At 38.6% G+C, this 18,358-nt stretch overlaps 1 protein-coding gene across 7 annotated transcripts in view; it reads right to left on the reverse strand.

Moving 5' to 3' along the window:
* The window catches only part of EPHA6 (EPH receptor A6), a 550,821-nt gene that overhangs the window by 129,420 nt on the left and 403,043 nt on the right, over positions 1-18,358 (reverse strand). For all 7 annotated transcript variants that reach the window (XR_010884765.1, XM_067300370.1, XM_067300386.1 and 4 more), the window contains 3 exons: positions 9,913-10,021; positions 5,567-5,637; positions 1,407-1,532 (listed from right to left, as the gene is read on the reverse strand). Coding sequence is in view for 6 of the 7 variants with exons in the window: in XM_067300370.1 (XP_067156471.1) it covers positions 1,407-1,532; positions 5,567-5,637; positions 9,913-10,021 (306 nt within the window). In the remaining variant the exon portion in view is untranslated. The remainder of the gene's footprint in view (positions 1-1,406; positions 1,533-5,566; positions 5,638-9,912; positions 10,022-18,358) is intronic.

The raw sequence follows: 18,358 nt of genomic DNA on the forward strand, positions 1-18,358 counted from the left end.
TAAATACACCCACACTTGGAACACTAGCCTAATGCGATACCTCTTGAACACCACAGAATTCCAGGGCAAGGCAAGTATGCATATGGATTTTAATGCACTTAGAAGAGACAGGCTGTAAATAAAATCTAAACATAGCATGGCTCCTGTTTCCTTATGACAGAGAAAAATACCAACCCAGTTTTCCAATAATATTTGTTTTTCTTTTCCTTTTACCTGCCAGTCATGCTATTCACCTGGTCTATAACTATTTGTTCTCCAGTGTACCTTTTAACTGGATCAGGTTATCTTCCTTGTTTTCTTTATGTTTTTTTTGGAATGTCTTGATTGGGAAAGACAGACTGATATCAATAGATTTTTCTATCAATCTTTTCAACAGGCCAACAGAACTCCCCCTTCCTCTTTTTTGTCGTGTAATTAAAGCTCAGAATTCAGAAGTTTTGTAGAAGCCATAAACCTTCTGAAATCCTCTTTCATGAGTACTCTTCATTCCCAGAATTAGTGTCATTTTCTTTTCAGTGGTATGTATATTGTCAGATATGAATCTTTTGAGGGCAGGAGGAGTGAAGTTCCACTTGGAGTAGTTGCTGTCTTCCCTCCACTGAAGACAAAAGAGGAAACAGAGCACTGGCCTCTCCAAACTAAAAGAGGACCTATTAACCCATGACTCACCGTTATGTATTAAAGTTTATTACTGTGACTCACATGAACTTCTCTGTGAGAAAATCCTGTGGCTTTATCAAACAAATCTTTAGTGAAAAGGGATCAGCCAGTGAACTCACCAAACAGTAAATTCAAATCAAATAAAAATTACTCTGTTTTCACATAGTGCTTAATTATGGTCTAAAACTCAGGATCACATGACACTGGAGGGCAGAACTACTGGCAGGTTCAAGAAAAGGATTAGAAAAATTCTTGGAGGATAGTTCCATTACATACTTTCAGGAAGCCCAAAACCACTGACTACTAAACTTCAAGAGGACTTATGAATAAGGTTAGATTACATATGCTTACTTTCTTAAATTTTTTTCTAAGTACCCTGTCAGAGACTGAGTTAGAAAAGCCCAATATGGTAGTCAGACCATACTGACGTGTAAATTTGGTCATGAGTTTCTCATTTCTTTAGGAATCCTGTCTGTACCAAACCTTACTGAAATAACTGAGATGTATGGAAGAGTGGGCACCTAGAGATCTTTTGGTAGTAGCAGGACAGGGAAATTGGCTACTGTTGTAACTTTAGATCAGAAGCTGAAAGACACTTCAGAGTGAACTGGTCTATCAGAGAAATACACCTGCATTTTGTACTACACTTGACCACTTGCAGTATGACAGTGACTTGAGAAAAGCAGTCCTACTATGCCTATACAGTTATGACACAATCGTATTTTTTCAAGTGACTGTGCTTTTACCTGCCCCAATAACTCTCTCAATACGAATTCTTGAAGGATCTATCTCCTTTGCAAATTCATGGACAGCAAGAGATGGGTCTTCATATGTGTCTGGATCAATATATGTTTTGATTCCTGGGAAACGTACTGAAAAAAAGGGAGAATACTAGGAATCAAGAATTCTTTGACATTCAGATTTTATAACAATATGCATTTTTTGTTGTTGTTTGGCTAGACAATTGAGAAGATTGGTAATAACATATTAAATCTTTCACTTTTAAAGTGCCAGAACCCAAGAAAAAATGATAATTACTAATGTTACTAATTTCACAGAAACTAACTGTAGAAGCCACATGAGTTGGCTCCATTTGCTAGTAGCATCAGAGCCTTCAAGGATTGACTAAGCCAGACTTAAACATTTTCTCTTACCCTTCAAGTGGCTTTTTTAGGAGAGGCTTGTGAGACCTTAAAGAGCTAGGTCTTACATCTGCATAGATAGAGGGTAAACCTCTGCCAGTCTCACACAATTTACCAACATCAAGCCATCAAGCCATTAATTAGTTCAAAATTAAAGGTGCTTTTTAGTCCTCCTTTTAATTCTCAATGTCATTTTTGTAAATCAAGGTCTCATTATGTCAACCTTGCTTTGTCAAACAAGCATCAGAGTAATAACCAGTGAGATTTATAAAAACTTGGTGGATAAGGGCTCTACTCAATATGTGAAAGTGTGAAAGAACTAACTCTATTGTGAATGAGATGATCAAGACCAATATTATCATTTCTGATTGACATGCAGACAAATACCGAATCCTTTAACATGTCATAGTTCTGTCAATACACTTAAGATCGCTGAGTGCATTGCTATTAAGGAAACAATGACAATGGCAAATAAGCCAGTTTATTTATTCATGGCTATTTTTGGCAAATCCAATCTATTTTATTCCTCAGAAGTAAGAAATTGCTGTAAAATGAATGACCTACAGTAATTATCTTTGCTCAGACCTTGGCTCCTCTCTTGGTACACACATGCCATGTCTATAAGATCAAAAGCATTCAAAAGTACTGCCTGAAACTCTGAGAAATGTCCTGCTGGATCCTGCTCAAATCTCCTGAGATGTTCTGGATGACTGAAAGCATGGATACTTCTTCAGGGTTGCTGCAATAGCTACTGCATGCAATTGCACATTAAATATCCTTTCAGCTTGCAATGATAACTGATAACCAGTTTTAGTGTAAAAAATGGAGAAAAGATGGGTATTAGGTTCTCTGAATGCTATGTATACCTCTGTCTGGTAACCGTCATTTTTGCTAGATACACAGGTGCAAAGAGTTAATCCTGTCCTACAGGAACAAAAATTCAAGGGGCTTCAGAAAACTCAGTATTTGGTTTTCAAGTGTATTCAAGTGCTTTCTTCGGTATTCAAGTGATAAGACAGTGTCAAACTCTGTTGCTGTTTTGTCTCTGTCCCAGCTAGACACAAGCATCTCTGGAGCTACAGCATTTCAGGCAGGACAATAAAGAGGATGACAAAGTTCTTGGGAACTTCTTAGAAAAGAGAACTACAATAACAGGCCTACCTAAGTTTTGAGGGAAGGGCTATTTTTAGGTAAGACAAAGTATATTCAAGTTTTTGTTACTGTGAACCTTTCCTTTGCAATTACTATTTAGTGTTTTATTCTGAAAAGGGTGGTTGGTGTCTCTACACTTAGCACAGGTCCTGAAGGAATGCATCAAGTACCACTGGCAAACAGGAAGACTGGAAAGTGCAGCAAGTCACAAAGTAAAATATGAGTTCTGAGCTGTCCACTTGAAAGGGTGCCCACAGAGACACTGAGTGAGGCTCAGAGATACAGGGAAAGGCAGGTCCTAAACAGGGACAGTGATAACTGCCAAAGCAGTTTATGTTCCCTTTACTGCTCCTTGGACAATTTAGACAATCTGTCCTTTACTGTGAAAACAGTGCTTGCTAATTTACTCCCTTCATTTACAGGCCGATGGCTGAATATTCCTTTTGCCAAACAGGTCCAATTTTTGAGAGCCTTTTCCCTGAAGATAGGTCCTGGAGGACTGTGCTGCTTTGTTCTCTCCTGATCAGCTTACACAACCAGAGAGCCAGGTGCAAGACAAGAACAAAAATATCCAAATCCATTTACAAGGCTTTGATAACTTCTGTCTGCTTCTTTGGAGATGGCTGCAGCAGTAGTGGGTTGGTGCCAGATTGCTTTGGCAGGCTCCAACAAGCCATCATTTCCTGGCATGGCTAATGTCCCTCATGGTCTTGAGTGCAGCATGTCCAAGAACTTATGTTGTTTCTCTTGGACTATCTGGATGGGAAATTTAAAGGCTACTGCCATGTGGTAATTAAGTTCTGGAAAACTTTCAATTCATCAACAGAGGTTGATGTAGATAATGCATTGACTTCTCAGGGTAAGAGGAGGGTATTGCAGCTGGGTACAGAAAACCTCTTTTTAGAGAATTAAGTACCTCTCAACCTTCTTCCTCTTATCACTTAGTAGCTGAGTCTAAAGCGACTCATTTGATGATAAGCCTAAATACACTTTTTAGGTTAAGAAGACTTAGTTCAGAACATATGAATGTGGTTTGGCTTCATCAAGGAGTGTGTAATACCTCTTTGGACCAATGCTGATTGAGTACACATAACATATAGAAATGGAGAGCACACCAGAGACCATGGGATGTCATATTATCAACAAGGTCATCGACCCCTTTCTCACTCCCTTCATAGTTTATTTCCCGAAATCTGTCTCTGATGAACAGGACATGGTTCTCCTCTGTGCACGGCAGAATAGGAGAGAAAGCACCAACAGGACTAAGCTGGGGGGCAGGCACAGGCATTGCTAACCAGTGCTGGTTTTGCAGCAGAGCTCTTTTTTGAACAGCTTCAGCCTCTCTAGGAGATGTCACCGTTATACTGATCCCAGCAGGGACTGCCCAGCCCAAAGTATTGTTTCAGGCTGAGATGTGGGTACCAACTCTATAGGCTCACTAGCAGTAGTCAGTAGGCAGACAAAGATTGCTACTAGCATGGAGGAGGTACTGAGTGCTCAGGGTCAGGGAAGGAGTATCACTGGCAATACAGTTTTAGCTGTTAGGGTAAGTCATGGTAATTCCTCTTTATCCTTGGTTCTGTGGAATGCATGCATGTCAGCTGTGCCCCCTCAAGTCTGATGCTGAGATAACTGCAAGAGAATGAGAAGCCTCTGAGAAGAAGCATTGTGTCAGCATGACATAGGGTCATTTTTTACCCTGGCCTGAAAGAGACTGAGACTTTTCTCAAATTCAGTCATGGTCTCAGAGGCATATATCAGACTCGCCAGCAGAAAGGGTTTTGTCTTCTTTCCTGTCTTACTGTGTTTGGAAACAAATGACTAACATATCTTCCTAGGAAGTATCCTTTCTGAGGAAATGTGCCCTTTCCCATGACAGAAACAGCCACTTGGCTGGATATGCTGGTGTCACGTGAAACAAAGATTTTACTTCTGATGACTTAGCTTCTGTCTTGAACATAATATTTCCATATGGGACAGGGAAGTTATCAAAATGGAGTAAAAATCAGTAAAATATAATACCCTTTGTATTAGCCAAGAGTAAATGAACACTTAGTTAGCCACTCTAACATAAAGGTGTGATGCTCATAATTAAAATAAAGTAACTAAACTAAACTAAATAAAATAATATACTGCACAGGAGAGATTGTCAGGGTTTTCTCTCACACTACTGCTCAGCAAGAAGGAACAGGAGGGCAGGCAGCCCACTCTACTTTTTATGTCTTGGTTGGCTGGAAGTATAGATCCCAAAAGACATTGATAGCCATTGAGAACTGGATACAAACAAGGCATGTGGTTACCAAGGGTGGAATTTTGTGGCAAATCATTCAGCAGAGTCCAGAGCAGTTGTGAATTCACGGAAATATACCTCAAAAACTGATGAATATTATGAATGCTTAATATCACAGAAACTTATTCAGTAGAGTGAATTCAGTGAAATTGTTCAAAAGGATATACAAATAAAAATAAACAGTCTTGATGATACAGGCAATAAGGATCTATTCAAATGTCCAGATTACAGAATCAGGGGCAAAAGAGGTACAGAAAACAATGAATATTCTTCATTTAAAATGTGATACAGATTTTATATAACTAAGTTTTGAACTACTTACAGTGTCCATTTTGCAGATGAGCCCTTCTTTTCTCTTCAGACTTCATTTTGGCCTTTATGTACCACTGGCATCTTTTAAGAAAAGCAAGTGAAGTTTTAATTAAAACGATTGTAATTCATAAATTAAGTGTATATGAAAGCCAAAATCTGTCTGTTCTGCATCTAAAGAGATTTAGTTATGAAACTTTGAGGGAAACATGCACTATGAACAATGACAAAAAGATCAGATACAAATAAAAATAAATCAAGATTGGATGATTAGTAGCAAAATTAACTACTATTACAGTTCAGGTTCATAGTTCAAGCAGTAAAGATGCTTCATTTCCAAGTTTGACTCCTCTAAAGAATTCTGATACTTTAACAATAAACTATTATTTCCCCCGTCTTTGTGTTTGCACACATTGGTTTATGCCAGTGAAATCTTATTCTATTACCTTTCATATCCAGTGGGTCAAAAAAGCTCACATTTTCTTCATAAGATAATAGTTTCTATGACTTCAGCATGTTTCATAAAGAAAATATTTTTTCATATCAGGACCAATTATTTTTTCTGAGTAGCTCTGTTCAGTCTGTGCCTTCATTAATGTATTATTTCTTTTAAGATAGTAACTATCATATAGAATAAACAATATGCAGCTGCTATGTCAATATGGTGATTTAGCATATGCCGCTATGATTGCTATCAAATTGCAAATCCTTTGCAAATTGCACAGAACTCTGTTAATGTTCATTAATATTTAGTGACCTTACCTGGCAATGCAAAGGGTATGTTGGAGAAAACTGACACATGACAAGATTTGAGGCTCCCTGTGATGAAATATCCCCTAACCTGAATGCTGCCTAGCTGCAGGGCCTTTAATGCTTATCTAGAGAGTTGCATAATGGAAATGACTATTCAGTTCAAGAAAAAAGAAGACTTTGCTCTTGGTCTTAAAGCTCCTTCTCACCCACAGAGCAGCCTAAGAAGGAAGATTTACAGGGACACTTTTTGGGAGCTTGAAGAGACTGAAACAAGGCTAAGGACTCTTGCAGCAGTGACCCTAACAGAAGTTACAGGTGTCCTGGAGAACAGGAGTGTGCATGGACATATGCTTTTGTGTGTAGATATTCAGTTCCAAGATGAGCTAGACAAAGTGATCAGCCTTTGTGTGTTCATTGTCAGCGTTATAAAATGAAAAAATCTATAATTATGGCTATTATAGCCATTAAAATAATAATAATGGAGATATGACAAATATGTGAATACATCCACCTCATTTCAATGGTTCATTTAAACTACTGAAACAGACTAGGATCACTCAAAAATTCATTCACTGCTGTAGAGCAGATGATGAACACCTGAAGGGTGGTAACTTTGCAAACTATCACAATTGGTTGTTATTTGCAGGGCACTTGTTTTTGTGGTTATGCACCCTCATGGAGGGAAACAGTAAACTCTGGATTCTCAGCTTCTCTGGTAAACTTGAGAGTGTACAACTGTTGCTGGGACCGCTAAGTGTGCCAGTGCCACTCTGAGGACCTGGACAACTGGTCTGTAGGGTCCTAACTACCATGAAAAACATTGAACACAAGCTCTTCCACTTAAAGAGCTTTCCCAGAGGAACCCAGCCAAGGAAACAAAGCCTTAACCCTGTACAGTTCTCTCAAGTACATATGTAGCCCCAAAGTTTGACTACAGAAGCCCACTGAGTAATCGATAGCAGTGGAGTCTTTCAGTTCCAGCTTCCCATTTCCTGTTATTATTAGCTGCTGAACAATCAGACAGGAATAATTTCTCTAATGATAAGAATAAGTCACACTGAGCTTTAATACTGGATTTCCTGAAATTTAGCCAAGACCCCCATCTCCCCACACATTCTGTGCCTCAAAGTCAGTGTCGCTTTCATTTTTCTATCTGCAATTGACAGCCGTGCTTCCTGCTTGCTCCTGGTGGGTAATCACACAGGGAAGTACAGAGGCAGGTGCTCATTTCACCCAGCCTCTCCAGTATGAATAGACTCATCAGCAGCCTTGTGACTCAACAGCTCATCAAATTGCTAATTCTAAACAGTGAAGCAGAGCACATCTGTAGGTACCAATCCCATTTTCACGCTGAAATTTGCCTCCAGTCCTATAGTAAATTGAGTATTTATTCAAATTCTCTTGCTCTGTCTTCTGCAGAATGCACTCATCACTGCATTTAAGCAACACTTTAGAATGAATTCCTATCTTACGTAATTGAAATAGTCTCATTCACTATGATGTTAGAAAGCCAAGCGAAAAGAACTTTGGCTATCCTTATCATTAGCAAATAGGAGGAATAAAAGCAGAAAGAACTCAGGAATGTTCATTTCTACATTTTTTTTCACTACTGAATTTATTGAGTGCTTTCCAAGGGAAGCATTCCCGTGATGTTTCAGGAATTCCACTTGAGGATTCTACACAATCATTTCTCCAAGAGTTTATCTTTGTCTGAGTAGCTCCTCCTTCCCCTGAAAGAATCTAATGTTTGTCAGTTTGTAGTCACAGGTAGTCGTAGGTCACAATATATTCCAATGTTAACTACTTCCACTAACTTCAATGGAGTGTCAGAACAACTGGTTCTGTTACTGAGCAGAGACCATATTAATTCACATAATGGCAGCTACTGTAGTGCTGGGATACTGCAAATAAAACCTCCAACCTACACTGGTAGGACTTCACTCTTCTTCAGTTAGAGGTAATGCTGTAACAACAAAACAGTGACTTAAAACAAATCTGAAAGTGCGGCACTGTCTATTGCTATCAGTCCAGTCTGTAATGATCATTATCACATTCAGTGGAGTACTGTCTTTTCCCTAAATGAAATACAGATTCTAAAGAAGGCAAGGAATAGTGCAGAACTCCATTCAAACTCTGGATCTTTTCTGTCCCAAAGCCAGGCAAGAAGGAAACTCTGTGAAGAATCTTCCTCACACAGAGGCTCTTACACCAGTGTTTTTTTGTCTGAAGGAGGGAGAGGGGAGATGTGAAGAGTAGGGAAAGGGTAGACAGGGGCCAGAGCATGCCCACAAACCTGCCTACAGAGCTTACTGCAGGAGCTAGTAGCCCAACTCCCTCTGCATGGAGGCCCCATATCTCTACAGGATATCGGTCTTTTTTAAGGCCTTCTTGACCCATGGCAGCAACGTGGTGCCACTAATGTCTCACAGAGAAGATGGGAACATATTGCCTTTGTCCTTGTAAATTCTGCTTTGCTTCCTCGTGGAAGCAGAAGAACTCTTGAAGCCACATGGAAAACACCCTGAGGCTCAGTGGAAAAGAAAACAAAGTACCATGAAAGCAGTCATGTATGTGAGAATTTGAGCTCTGGCGAGGACTGATATTCTGATCTCTCTCTGCATTTTTTAGCAAGTCCACTAAGAATTGGTGAGTTCCTTCAAAGTTTCAGTGTGTAATTGAGCATGGCATCTGGCCCCTCAAATCAAAATACTTTCTCATCCAATTAACATAATGTCATTATTTGATCCTGATCAACATATCAAATGAAGGAAGGTGGACAATTAGCACTGTACTAAAAGGAGGGAAACAACTGCAGGTATAAGAATCAGGGAAGTCATAAAAAATACTCATTGTCCAGACCAGTGAATTCCCCTACCAGTGCAACAGTATTGCTCTAATGCAGATATAATTGGGATATGACCAATCCAATTTAACCCCCCCCCAGTCAAATAGAACCTTCAGGAGGCTATTTTGCAGTCTCAAATGATATTACAGACAGTAGAATCATCCTAGTATTTGAGAGCAAAGTTTTCCCTAGCTTAATTTCATTACGTTATTTCTACATTTTCTCTTAACAGATGCAGAAATGCATATATATAAAATATATACATAGTTGTATATTATTTTTCCCTACAAATTTAATGTAGCAAAATAATTAAAAATTGGCCACTTAATTGCCCTTTAACAAGCTATACTGCAAACCTCAAGGCGTCAAAAATCCTAAGGTTAAGCCCTCCAAAGCTGTGGAATTGACAGACAGTTATGAGATTTTAATGTCAGAGCCTTGAGGGTGCAGGTGGATTTTATTATTAAATTCTTGCTCTGCAGGAAAGAGGGCAAAAAAGTTATTTCAAAAACAGCAAAGTTATTTTCTGATTTCACATAATCATGTATCTCTCAAAACTTGGGTTCAAGAAAAACAGCACACCACAAGACTCACAATAGAACTGTGAATGTGAGTGGTGCTGAACAAAGACGACATTAACCCCACTATGCCTAACCTGTCTTTTAGCAGTAAAAACGTGGTTTACTGACTGAACTATTATGACTTCTCCCTTTTGCATGACTCTAATCCTGAGTAAATGAGAATGGTGTAGCATTAATTACCTCCCGGTGATTAGGAAGAACAAAGTGAGGATGACCAGGAGAGTGAATCCACCGACAGCAGCAGTGGCAATTACGAGAATCTGCCCCTGCTCCGCAGCCATATCGGAAGCTGAAACAGAAGCACAAAGAAAAGAGGTTAAAACTCCAGCACCTGGGGTTCATGCAGAATGGATAACAGTGTTTCACTGGTCAAACATTGCAATTACCCTGAAACCTATAATGGTTTCCTTGGTGCTTAGCAAGGGCACGGGAGGGAATCTGTCTGTGAAGTGAACAGTCTTAATCCATGTCCACTTATGAAGGAGAGAAGATTTTTTACAAGTAAGGAATATAGCGTGTGGAGTAGTTCAAACATTGTACCACCACTGATCTGCCTGCTTGTTTTTATCTAAAATGGTCTGTAGGTTCTCAGTTCATAAAAACAGACAGTAACTACAGAACTAAAACAGTTTCACTGTAACATTGTACATGTTTAGGATATGTAATTCTTGACAGAGTCCACAGGCATCCACTGCCCACTATTTATTCCCAGAAAGCTTCTCCTTCTCGCAGTTAGTATATGCACTGCAAACTAAGCACTCAGATGCACCTATTCTTAGAGATTGAAAATTCAGGCCTGTATCTGAAAGATCCTATACCACCTTATGATAACAAGTAACAACAGAAATATGAGATTTTATCATCCTTTTAATGATAACAGTATCGCAACTTAATTTCAATTTGGAAGTAAAATTCAAACTACACAGTAAATGTTTTGGTATGGCAATTGCTTTTCTATATTTAAAAAAAATATATAAATCAAAGGTCCAAAACAATCCATGGGATCTTGATACATACGTAACCTCTGCTGCATCAGCATCCTTTTCTAATAACTGGGAATTTTGTGATTTCCTGGGTTTGAGATTTTAAAATGAAGAACTGGCATTATCAGTCACTGGCAATTTACCAAAGTTTGAGTATGGCAGGATTTTGGACACAAAACTACAATGTATTTGTGCGTTTATCTTAACCCTGCATCAGATTCAGAGCTTCTCTACATCCAGCTGTCCCAGTGAAGTCAGTAGCAGTGCTATGTATATAGTTGATACTAAACTGGGTTCTGTAGAAGGCGGCGCAGAAAAAATACACTTAACATGTGGCAGGCTGGATGTCTGCTGGTTAGTTTTATTGTCATGGAATTTATACAGCTTTACCTATAACATACTCTTGGCGTCAATGTAGTTAAAAAGATACTCAATTTTCTTATGCCTCGTGTTTTTCTCACTACTTTTTGCAGGACATTTGGGAGTCAAATAAGACCACATGAAATTATCTTGTCTCTACAGATTTCAACTGTTTATTATTTTATTCTTTATAATATTAAATATTAACATTGACAAAGTACCTACTTACAGCCAGGCCTGTCCTGACTGTGCAAGTACTGCATGAGTGGGAAAAGAATTAGGCTCCATTTTTTCTTCATCTCCTGCCTTGTGACTCCAAAGTTTTATTTCTTAAAGTAAACTCGTTATGCTTGAAGATTTTCACCAAATGACATGTTTATCTAAATCATACTTTCAGTTTCTATGAAAAAACATAATAGTGTTCTGAAAGAAGAATAAATGATCCTATTCTATGACCTCTGGCAACAGTAGTAAATGCAGAACAGAAAAAAATCTTTGGATTCATCAAGAAAGCAACTCTGATTTTGTAAACTTGTAAACTGTTCTATAAGCAAAATCTTCAGCTCTCCTTGGGCACCAGATGATTAAAGCTTAGGGAAATCACCTAGGTGTCTGTAAAGAGAAAGTTCAGTAAGGTATATTTTTTCACTTTACAATTGATAAAGCCCAGTATAATGCACACATCACTGCCCAAAGCCTCATAAAAAGCTGTTTCCAAGAAAAACATTTGGCTTCTACATAGTTTTTATGAGTGGTTTAGAAATTAGCATTATTAACTGGCTTTGTAACAGTAGTAAAGCAAATAAAAACAATAGTAATTTATGTAATTTATGTCCAATTTTCAGTAAAAACAACTTGTTAGATTTCTACCATTAAGTTTCTGCCTATATAATTTAATGGAGATATGCACAGGCAGTAAATTACAATGCATTCAGTATCTGTGGTCATAAACTCTCCACAGACAAGTTACATAAATCTTCCAATAAATGATGTACCAAAACCCGTTATCAAAATACTCACTGAATAGCTAATCTCCAAAATGGCAGCTAGCAATATGGGAATGGGTTCTAGACTCTGCATCATATTATATTTCATTGAGTCAGATTCACTTGAGAAAACATAACTTAAAATATGATGCCACACAAGTAACAATGTAAATAATAACAGTAATTCCAGGTTTTCTGTTCAAACTTTGAATACTATTTTCAAACTGCCAAGGGTATAAATGTTGCAAAGATCTTTAAAGCCAGGAGCAGTTTTAAGTTGTAAAAGGAGGTGGAAGTTTTAAATAAGTATCTTTTGCTACTGTTTGCAAAGCGGGGCTGGGGACCGAACAGGACACGTTGCGGCCCTCTTTTTTCTGATAAGAAGAAGAGGTGTGCAAAAATAATGAATTCAGCAGGAGAAAAATGAACCAGGGGCTCAGATAAATTAGTTGTGATTTTGCTCAACAGACATTCATTATTAAGGAGACAACCCAGGGCTTTTCTTCATGAAAATTAAAGTTCAGGGTGCAAATGAAGGAACCGACTCCATGGTCCAAAGAAACATTCTGCTAGCTATTGAGAAGAAAAAGGTCAGGTTTCCTGGATCATTTCTGCTGGATGGAGCTGCTATTTCTTGGTGTTCTAGCTAAAACAGGATGCAATCTATCAGTTTAATAACATGTATTTTCTATCAGGAACTCCAGTCAAGTTTGTGAAGGGGGACAAATTTCCTATCAATTTAGTCCTTTCCACCTCTACCTAATACAATTTTTAGCTGAGATTGTACATTCCTAAACAGCGATCGTTCTGTTTCTCTTGTTTCTATTCTACTGTGTTGGCAGAGATGCCAGAGTCCAATATATTAGGATTTTTTTCAAGTAGCCAAATCACTACAAAGGGGCTTTCAAGCCTGAAACTTTCCAATGACCTTAATTTACCTGTCAGATAAAAATGTCAAATGACAGACAAGTATAACTGGAAAATGTGGATTTGTTAAAAACTGACAGAAAGGCAGGTAAGGCAAAATGATGGAAATACTTATTTTTTCTTGAAGTGATCCTTCTAGAAATCAATAAAGGCACAGTGCAGTGAACAACACACACATAAACACAAAGACACATGTGTGCACATATACAGACTCCTTCTCACACACAGGTAAAAAGCTCCAGGAAACACTATCGAGGCAGTGAGAAGATGGTAATAAAGCAAACACAATAATTAATATTTTTACAACACTCTTGAAAGCAGAAGTATATTTAGGCATTTTGCCATTCTAAGTTAAATTCAGGTCACGTCCCTCAATCTTTTTGTCATTTTTTTCATCTCCCCCTTTTTCTTTTAAGGTAATGTTTAAGTTGTAAAGAGCAAGAGCTCAAGATGCATAATGTTTCTGTCATGCATGTTCTCAATTCTTTTTTGTCATTTCCTGCTTTTCTTTCCTTCATTTTTTCTCTCCATCAGCTGGGCACGTTGGTCCTTCTGTTTCTCCTCAGTATTCTCAGTTATGCAGGACAGAAAAACAATTATTATAGGTTGCAAAGCCAAGCAAGTTTCTGCAACCTTATTTCATCCCTCTGTGTTTAATCATGGGATCATACAGCACCACACAAACCCTCCTGTACAGGGACAATTAGCAGTTCTGTGACCACAGGGACAAACGTGGCTGTTATGTGTGTGGGGCCATACTCCATTTGAAAGTTAAAGTTTATGGGGGAGGTGGTGAGGAAGTACTGGTGGAACAGGAGTATGATATTGCTAGCAGTGCCAATGGGAAGACTACTGCCAACTTAGCTTCCCTTGTCCCTATTCCCTTGACCCTACCCCCTTCTTGGACATTCAATCTACCCCTGCTCCTTCTGACAAGATGACAGTGCTCCACCAGTAGCACTCTCTTTCCTCATTAGCCTTCCTAGGCACATGTGAATGGGAGGGAGGTGCTATCCATCCAGTGCTTGATACAGGTTGGTGCATCAGCCCCCGAAAAGGATTAGGATTTGCTATGATTACCTTGTTGGTGCTTGGACACAAAAGGTGAATTTATTTGCTAGATTTCTGCTTTAGAGAAGACTCACGAGGGAGCTTAGTACTTATCTCATGGGGCTGGCTGTTCTTTTATCTGGTAGCGTGGATCATTCTCTCTGCCCATCAGCTTGATAAGTTCATTTTGACAAAGACATCCTTTAAAAACAAATAGCACAAGACTAAGATAAGGGAGGATTTATTGCTTATCTCAGCAGATGATTAGATAGTATGCTGCAATGTTTGGATGTCATAACCCTTTAAACACAGCATAGCTGCAACTAATATGATTAGTCAAAGTGGTGAATTAATTCTAAAACTACATCATGTATCATACATATGTCCAGAAGCATATTGTCAAAATAAACTGTTCACTTACGGACTCTTAATACATGAGTATCTAATAGCATCATTCCTTCTTCCTTTCTTGCTTAACACCATGCTCAGAAATTCATTCTTTACCTAGTTCTGCTCCCTAGTCTGCATCCAGCCTGGGATATGTTCTGTCCTCACCATCTGTTCTTCACTTTCAAGCCCTGTCTCAGCTCCTCTCTGGGTTTTTCACCCAGGCCTGTGGAGGAGGAGCTGCACTTTCTGTCCTCTCCAGACTGGAGGGAAATATCCCAAGGCTTCTTCACTTCTTCACTGGGCAGTCTGGAAGGAACAGTGCAAAAGTTTAATCACAGGACAGGAGGATAAAAGGAGAGAAGAATCTTCCAGCTCCTTCTTTTTCCTTTCATTTCTTTGAGCAACTTTATCCAAAATCTGTAAGAAGTTGTGTATTTGGCATAAAAGGGTTGGAAACCCTAACATCAGCTCAGTCCTGTGTCTTAGCTACATGCTTTCATTATTTTAATTTGACATCTATCAGGCAGTGGACCTTCCAGCAGAGTGAAAGATAGAAAAGTGACAGAAAGACAGCTAGACAGATAGTAGTGCGAAGCTGTAAGACAGATAAGTGTGGATGGTGAGAACTGGAGCTCTAATAGACAGGAGCTGACTGTCAGATGGATTTACAAGGCATTGTAAACAACAGCGCTTAAGAACAATAGGAAAGAAAAGTATGAAGTATAATTAGGTAACCTGTGCTCCAGTGATCCAATGGGCTCCAATCGAAGGGGGGGGTGTGGGAAAGGGAGGAGGCAATGGAAAGGCAATCTTGAAAAGGACTTTTAAAAGGGAAAACTAATGCTATCACTAGCATAAGAGCATAAAGCTTTTTGGTATATACTGGCTTGAAAAGCCTTTCTCTGAGTGTTCTCATTCTCTGAGTGACCAGTAGATGAATGGAAAGCCTGTGCAGGAAGTTTGAGATCTGAGCAAGGATGTTGTTCTTGTCTAGGAAATGCAAAGAAAAAGTCAAGTCTCCGGGGCTTCTGGGCACATAAAATAGGGATATCAGATGGGCCAAAGTCAAATCTGAAGTGCAAATGGATGAAAATATAAAACATAATATAGAAATACTTCAAGATTACAGTAAGACTGAGGCAGACATAAGGATAGATCCAGCAAGACAGTCATCAGATAGGAGATACGTGAACTCTCATTTGTTTGTTTGTTTTCACCCAGAAACTTCATTTAATATTGTCAAAACATTGCACACTAACAAAAAAATCTCTATTTTGCAACGGCAATCCAATGTATTTTAAAAAATCCTAGGAACATCCTTGTGGCATGAATCAGAGCACTTATCTGAAACAATACTAGACCTCTGTCAGAATCAATGATTCAGGATCCCTCTCCTGAGCTTTGGAGTTCTGGAAGGAAGGGAACTTGGGCTCTAAATCAAATTTGGGTTGCAAATCCAAGGTACCACTATTTAAGGATGAAAAGTTAAAAGACAAATGTTGTAGACGTGGGAAGAGGAGGAAGAATATGAGAATTCACCAGACCTCACAATACAGGAAAAGCACCACCTGTGCCTATGTTAAAGAATTTAAAGCTATTGTTTATCAACATCATTTATGAATAATTTTGTTGCTGTTTTTAATACTTTTTATTTGAAGCATTCGCAAGTCCTCATTGCTTTTGGATTAAAAACTGCTTGGTGTCTATATTTATGAGTTTGGGTCACTCTCTTTGCAGCCCAAGTACTAGTCCACACTGCGCACATGCTAGTTTGCCCCTTGGGTGATTTGGGCCCAGCTGACACCGTAGATCACCCCAGGATCCAGCCCCAGTGCATCACATCAGGCCACACACTGCAGTAATCTGCCTTCAGCACTAACCGAGCAAGCCTTACACTCTCAAATGTCCTATTGCCATAGATCTTTCCACACTGTGTTAAAAAAATATGACGCAGCTATGACACAGTCTTTTCACGATCTCAGATATTTGAAATCGAAAAAATGACACAGTATGTCACAGGGCCATATGGGTACCCAGCCAAATAACATGCCATGAGGACACAGCCATTCCACTACAAAAGCATGGCAGACCTGAGCTTGAGATCCATGAGAAAAAAAACACAAAACATTTTCCTGCTGCTGGGAAGACTGACATGGTAAAACACCCTCTGTTTTAGAACAACTCCTGCACAAGAGAGCTGCTGCATGAAAACACTCCACTGCCTAACAGCTATAAATTGTTCAATATTTTACAAAATTCCTTTAGGCACAAGGGCCTTTGAGGTGATAAAGAACATTCCTTCAGAAAAAAAGAATGCTTTGAATCACTAAATATTAAAGTACTCTGTAAACATCTAGTTAAAAAAGAGAGAGAGAGAGAAATAAAGAGGGAGAGAGAAAACAGTAAGAGATTAAAGCATGTTTGCCTTGGGACAAATGGTTTTTTATTGTCACAATACATTTCCTTCTAGGAAGGACTGGAGTTTTTGTGGTGACTCAGATACCTGGCACTCCTGATACACAAACGCAGGAACTAAGTAAGAGTGAGGTTATACTTCAATTTATAGCCACAGCAGTGGTACATATGTGTGTGTGTGTGAGTGCATGAAACCTTGTCAGCTTTGCTAGAGGTGTTTTGCTTGTAAGGTTCTGAAACAGGGAGACTGAACAAAATGGCAGTAACGAACAAGCTCAAAAGCAGTAGTTACTATGCTTTGCAAAGCCGTTACATGGAAATTTCCCAGCAGCAACCTCTTAGCTTTAGCAGTGAAAGAAACCCCTGACAGCATCTGTTCATCCATTCCTTCTTCCTTTAAAAGAGAACTTTCCTGACTCTTTTAGATAACGCCATTTCCTTTCATGAAGTACAAACTTTACTCTTTTGATTGTTTCATTTATTGGTCTCTACAGCAGGGAGAAGAGTTGTCCAACAACACACTCCCCAGGCAATGGTTGCCTCAGTCTAGTGTCCAGCAAGCGAGGGTGCTTCCTGGGAAGCAGCTCAGCATTGCATGATTAATTAACTTTTTTTTTTTAATTACTTCTACAGAGACAGTCTTGTTTCTGCTTCATGCACCAGCATTAATAATCAGTCCAAAATTTTGTGTTCCTAGTAATGATGTATCTAATTTTATCCTATATGACTGGAGCAGCACAGATTGCATTTCAACCAGTATACTGCAGCAAGTATGACGGTACTCTGCTATCAAAGACAATCTGTTTTAAGACTTAGTTATACATATCTTACAAATTAAGAATCAACATTTGTACCATCACACTTTTTAGAACTTGTCTAGGTTCTTTAGAACTCTTTAAAGAAAAATCTTAATTATGGACTGCTCATTGTACCACTTCTGTCAACAAATTGTGTCAATATTTAAGCAGGTAAATGGAGTAACCTTGGTTGTTCACCTGCAGCTGGTCCCAGAATTCTTTTCTAGATGCTAATACATAATGCGTAGGGAGTTGAAGTATGTTAGTAACTAATGCCAAATGAGAATGATTTTTATCAAACACGTTACTTTTAAAATATTTTTTGTTTATTTTTATGAGATTATTGGTTGATAAAGTTGCTGTTAACAACACTGACTTTTTATGACACTGTCCTTCCCAGCATTCTGATGAAAACATTATATACAGTCAGTATAGCTCATATTAAATTGATTAAAATCTGGCTACAAAAAGTAGTCAGACCACAAAAAGACCACAAAAAAGTAATTGTAAATGTGGAATTTTCATCAAGTAAATTGTTTCTAATGAGTAGGGAAGAAGGGGGCTGTAAGAGTCTATCTTGGCCTAACATTATTCAGTATCTTTCAGAACAATGGAGAAGAATATATATTAAAAAATTAGAAAATTTTCAGCTAAACTGCAAATTGCTGGAGTAGTAAATGATGAAGACAGATTACCACACAGCTTGACTTGGACTGAT

The sequence above is a fragment of the Apteryx mantelli genome, chromosome 1, assembly GCF_036417845.1.
Source record: "Apteryx mantelli isolate bAptMan1 chromosome 1, bAptMan1.hap1, whole genome shotgun sequence".
In the NCBI taxonomy this organism is placed as follows: Eukaryota; Metazoa; Chordata; class Aves; order Apterygiformes; family Apterygidae; genus Apteryx; species Apteryx mantelli.